This window comes from Acinonyx jubatus, chromosome B3 (assembly GCF_027475565.1).
Source record: "Acinonyx jubatus isolate Ajub_Pintada_27869175 chromosome B3, VMU_Ajub_asm_v1.0, whole genome shotgun sequence".
In the NCBI taxonomy this organism is placed as follows: Eukaryota; Metazoa; Chordata; class Mammalia; order Carnivora; family Felidae; genus Acinonyx; species Acinonyx jubatus.
Genome location: NC_069386.1, coordinates 58,960,335 through 58,966,339, shown reverse-complemented (window position 1 = coordinate 58,966,339; position 6,005 = coordinate 58,960,335). Strand labels below are relative to the sequence as shown.

General features: G+C 38.8%; 1 protein-coding gene across 1 annotated transcript in view; it reads left to right on the top strand.

Moving 5' to 3' along the window:
• Nucleotides 1–5,940, top strand: part of CCNDBP1 (cyclin D1 binding protein 1) — a 38,975-nt gene extending 33,035 nt beyond the window's left edge. The window contains exon 12 of the mRNA XM_027067073.2: nucleotides 5,781–5,940. Coding sequence (XP_026922874.1) covers nucleotides 5,781–5,826 — 46 coding nt within the window. The 3' untranslated portion in view covers nucleotides 5,827–5,940. The remainder of the gene's footprint in view (nucleotides 1–5,780) is intronic.
• Nucleotides 5,941–6,005: the final 65 nt, after the last annotated feature.

Here is a 6,005-nt window from a genome sequence, read left to right as displayed (position 1 = left end):
TGGAGCAGTGGGTGGAATGGAGGAAGATCAGCCAGCTAGAGAAGCCAAGAGGAAACTTCCAAGCCTGTCATTTCAGTGGTTTCAAGAGACCCTCAGAGATATTACCTGGACAACAAGAGAAGATTATGGAAGAGATGACTCTAAACAGAAGGCCCACATTCAACTCCAAATTTCAGGCCCTAAACATATCATGGGCTTCAAGTTGCTAGATGTTTGTGGCTATTTTGGTAATAGAGAGAACCTGTATGTCTGGAGATCATCTGTGTGAAGGAGATAAGGAGGTAGAATTTGTTGGTGAAAAACAAATATCCTAAAAGTAGAAGTCAGAGCCCCAGTTCTTCCAAGCCTACCAGATCTGGGACTCTAGCAGAGAAGATGGAAAACTATCTTGGGACTCAAGACCTATATCTTTTTCTATTTCTACTTGTTTGGTCACTGAGGAGACAAGACACAGGAGAGGACCTCCTCCTTGGCCCTCTTTGGTCTTCTAAAGCCCAGCTTTTGCTGGGGCTTCTCCAAGACTGTTAGCACGCTCAGGGGCAGGAATACTGGCCTGCATGCATATGGGATATCTATAGAAGGATATAAAAGAAACTACAAAGAGCATTGGTTGCCTGTGGAGAGGAAAGCTGGACAATGGAATAGGAAGGTGATTTTTCTCCTGTTTACAATTTTATACTTTTAAAACTTTGAACCATTGCCCATTTGAGGAATCTTATTATGTTAAAAAAAAAAAATGAAGCTTCTGCCTTCTTATTCCTCCAAAAAAATGATTCTTCACAGGAAATGAACAGGTAAATTTTTTATTATTTGAAGATGAAGTGGTTTTTACCTGGAAACCATGAATCTACTAAAAAATTATTATAAAAGATAATTTAGTATGCTAATCTTAAGTTTAATGCAGTCCCCATAAAAATGTTAACAAGTTTTTTCTCTCAAACTGGAAAAGCTGATTCTAAGATTCAAAAGGAAGTTTCTAAAAGATATAAAATATAATCTAAAAAGATCTAAAGATATAAAGATGTTTTATATTAAAACATCTAAGTTGTGTTTTAATATCTAGTAGGCCTGGTCATGCTACATTTCTAACTCCTTATATAGTATAACCAGGATTCCTAGATACTACAACATAGTATGACATCACTTCACTTGAGAAAGCACATCAACCAAAATATGCATTAAGTATGAGCTAAATGTGGCACTTTGAATCATTGGGAAGATAAGGATTCACTAGTAACTTATGTGGATACAAAAAGCTTATAGAATAAAGTTGGTTTCCTACCTTGCACCATATACCAAACTGAATTCCAGATGAATCAAAACTCTAAATGTAAAAAATTAAATCCTAAAAGTACTGAAAGGAAAGATAAGACACTTACTTTTAAGTCAGCCTGGGGAATGCCTTTTAAAATATAACACAAACCCCAGAAGCCATAAAGAAAAAATAGATAAATTTCATTCCTTATAATTTTGTTAGTTGGAAAAACTCATAAACAAAGTTAGGAGAGCCTGGGTGGCTCATTTGTTTGAACATCTGACTTTTGGTTTTGGCTCAGATCATGATCTCACGGTTTGTGAGTTCGAGCCCTGCGTCAGGTTCCACACTGATAGTGCAGAGTCTGCTTGGAATTCTCTGTTTCCCTCTCTCTCTGTTCCTCCTCCCTGCACTCTCTTTCTATCAAAATAAATGAACTTAAAAAATTAATATAAACGAAGTTAGAATATATGAACAATGACCTGGGAGAACTGGGAGAATGTTAGAACAATGAACTGGGAGAAATGTTTGAAACTTGTACCACAAAGTGTTACTTTCCTTAATGTAAAAGGTACCTGCAAATCAATAAGTCAAGAACAACAAACCAATAGAAAAATGGGTGAAGGATATGATGGACCATTCACAAAAAAGGAAATTCAAATGTCTCTCTTAAATACATAAAAATATGTCCACCCTTATTTAATATAAATAAAAAATAAAACTACCCTGGGATATCATTTCTTTCACCTATCAGATTGGCAAAGATAAAATAGTTTGACAACTTTCTGAGTTAGTGATGGTGTGGGAAAGTGTTATTCTCTTATAATCCTAGTAAGAATGTAAATTGATTCAGCTTTATAGAGGGAAATTAAGTAATATCTACCAAAACCTTAAATGTCTATATTTTTGAGTCAGCTATTTCACTTCTACATATTCTAATGCAAATAACCAAACATGTAAAATGAAATTTATAGAAATATATTGATTGTACTGGTAGCAAGATATCAGAAACTATATAAACTTGTAGCAAGATACCAGAAACTATATAAACGTCCATAAATAAGGTACTAGATAGATAAATTATATTCAATAGACAACCATGCAAATGTGAAAAAGAATGAACTGGTTCTACGTGAATTAATATGGAACCATCTTCAAGTTATACCATTAAATGCAAAAAGCAAGGTGTGAATAGTATACTAGCTTTGCATAAATGGTGTGGGGGGAAAATATATATGAATTTGTGTTTATGTAGAATATTTCTGAAAAGCTATTGCTTTGGTGTAGGGCAATTCAGTGCCTGGGTGTAAGGCTTTCTGTATACCCTTTGGTGTAAGAAATAAGCCCACTGACCCAGTCAAAGGAGGGAGAGGAGACTCGGAGCACAGTGAAGGGAGGCTTTAATCAACATTCTTGCAAGAGGGGTGTCTGATGGACAGGCACACTAGGGGTGGTTACAGCAGGCAATTTATCTCCTACCATGCAAGTCCCTCCCCTGATTCCTCATTGGCTGAGTACAACAGAGGTTACAGCCTTACCGGGAAGTCGCCTATGCCCATGTAAGGCAAAAAGTAGTTTAATGGGAGCAAATGTACGTTTCTTGAGGTGATGCAGAGACCTCAGTTATTTGGCGCATGCTCATTGCAAAGCCCATGAAAAATAAGCTCCTGAAATGGAGAGAGTAAGGAGAACCAGGAAGTCAGGTATCTAAGGGTTTGGGACTCCTGTGTGTGTGTGTGTGTGTGTGTGTGTGTGTGTGTGTGCGCGCGTGCCAGCCGGAGAGGGAGTGATACATATTTCCAATAGGTTGTAAACCTATGGTTAACTAGACAGCACAGCTTTTATTTGGTATTTCTGAATATGAGTCATCTCACTTCTCACATTTAGTATCTTTATACCACAACAATGTATTGTAATTATTTGAAAAATAACAAAAACTTGCAAGAGAAAGAAAAGGCTGTTTTCTTTCCAAACTGAAAGACTGTTTTCACCACAGTGAGTCCTCTGGCTCTGGGAGGGCAATGGGGGAGTCAAGGGCTGGTATCCCTTTTTGGATTTGTTTCACTTTTGGTACTAATAGAGATAATCTCTCCTTATACAATTCCCAGGGAACTCCACAAACACCCACTTTCTGGCAGTATTTCAGTTGGGGCATTTTGGGGGAGCCTGTGACATATTGTTATGTTTTGGTTGAGCTGGGGAAAGGAGAATGGGAGATGCGAGGAAGATGGAGGCATGAGTGACCAGAAAGTTCAGTCCTGCTTCCCACTACATCCACACCTTTCAACTTCCCAGCCTCTGGCAGAAAAACAAAGTGGCCAGTGTATACCCAAGAAGGATTCATTTATTCATTCATGATACAAACATTTATTGAACACTATTGTTCATCAGGAACTGTAATAGACACTGGTAATACAGTAATAAATTAGATGTGTCCTTACCAACAAGGAGCTTATATTCCAGCAGGAGGAAACAGTATTAAGTGCTTATACTGTTAATTATTTGCTTGCCATTGTGATAACTGCTATAATAGAAAAGTTCCAAGTTCTATGACCTAGGTGTGGAGGTCCAGGGAGGTTTCCCTGACAAAGCAAATTTAAGCCAGGAAACAGGAAAGATAGCTAGGCAATGGGGCAAGGGGTGGGAGGTATGGGAGGAAAGAGAACAGCATATGCAAAAGCCCTAAGGGAAGGAGCTATCAAAGGAAGGTCAAGGGACTGGATGGAGCAAAGCCTGTGATGAGAAGTAAGGCAAGGGCTGAATTTTGCAGAGTTGAGTTAAGGATTTTGAATTTTATCCTCAGAGTTCTGGGAAGTTAACAAATGGGACTTTAAGCAATGGAGTAACAATCACATTAGCATTTCTTAAAATACCACTCTGGGGCTCCTAGGTGGCTCAGTCAGTTAAGCTTCCTGACTTCAGCTCAAGTCATTATCTCACAGTTCACAATTTCAAGCCCCTGCTTAAGATTCTGTCTCCCTCTCTTTCTGCCCCTCCCCTGCTTGCACTGTCTCTCTCTCTCTCTCTCTCAAAAATAAATAAAAGTATTTTTAAAATGGATTTAAAAAGTAAAATAAAATACCACACTGGCTGGGGGCCAAAGTGGAAAAGAGAGGACCAGTAAGAGTCTGCCATAATGATTTAAGTGAGAGATGATGGTGGCCTGGTCAGGGGAGTGATGGTGACATAGAGGTGGACTGATTTGACAGAAATGCAGGACATGAAATTGGTAAGACACACTAATGTTTGGGTTACAGGGGGCAAGGAAGAAAAGATATTCAACAGGACTCCCACTTTCAAATAAATTAATGATGCTGGTACATTGCTTTACAGAGCATTTTTACATACATTATCTCATATGATCTGAAACTTCAACTGTGTAAACTAAGTAAGAGATCATTATTCCTGTTTTATTGGTGAGGAAACAGGTCCAGGGAGTAAACATATTTATTTTAATGAATGAATTAATGAGTAAATCAATTAACATACTGCCTCCTTCCAGAAAGAATTTAAGATGACTAACAGTGAAACATGATGTTTCAGAAGAGCATATATTGTGGTGCCTGACTGGCTCAGTTGGTAGAACATGTGACTCTTGATCTTAGAGTCGTGACTTCAAGCCCCACATTGGGCATGAAACTTACTTAAAAAAAAAAAAAAAGAACTTAGGGGCACTTGCCTGGCTCAACTGGTGGAGCATCTGACTCTCAATCTCAGGGTCATGAGTTTAAGCCCCCATGTTGGCCATGTAGCCTACTTAAAAAAAAGAACCTATATTGGGGTACCTGGGTGGCTCAGTCAGTTATACCTCTGACTTTTAAAACACTTTTTTAAAAAGTCTTTATTTATTTACTTTGAGAGACAGAAAGAGTACAAGCTGGGAAGGGGCAGAGAGAGAGGAAGAATCCCAAGCAGGTTCTGTGCTGACAGCATGTAGGCTGCTTAGGATTCTCTTTCTCTCCATCTCTCTCTGCCCCTCCCCTGCTCTCTCCCTCTCTCTTTCTCTCGAATAAATAAATAAACTTTAAAAGAAGAGCATATATTAAAATGATGCAAAAGATGAATAGAGATGGAGATAAAATAGCAAAAATGAGACTAAAAATGCACATTACAATCTATCTGTAAACATGGTGTCCACACACTAGAAGTTTATCTCTGAGCCTCCCAGGATCTGATTTCCCAAGATTTCACAGTTTGTGGTAAAGACTGGACTCAAACATAGGTCAGGTCCAGCTCCGGTCCCATACATACATTCGACTTCATTATTAGCCTATAATCCAAACTATCACTAGGAAGTTTCTCTCTATTCAGGCCTCTTTTAATACCTCTCAAGGATTTCTGCTTCTAGATAGAGCAAACTAGTTTGATACTATAGCCCCTGTTGATAATAACCAGAAAAACTGAATAAAATATTTCACATATCTGCCTGAAGGCATCAAGGCATCAAGGATTTGAGGGATCAAGATCTCATGCAGAAGAGAAGCACAGAGAGGTAAGCCTGACAGAGTGCCACTTTTCCCTTTAGGACATTTGCTGATTCACAATTGGCGGATGACAGCCTGAGAATCTGAGCAGATCTTCTGGCAATCTCGCAGGGCTGGAGGGTATAAATTGGAGTTCCAGGGCCACCAGGATGAAGGGCTTCAATAAATACCCCAGGTTTTCAATCAGGACCCCTGAAGGACTCTACTCCAGGAGTAAAGGTAATAGGAAATAGACCAACGCTTACAAAGACTGAAACCCAGTTTTG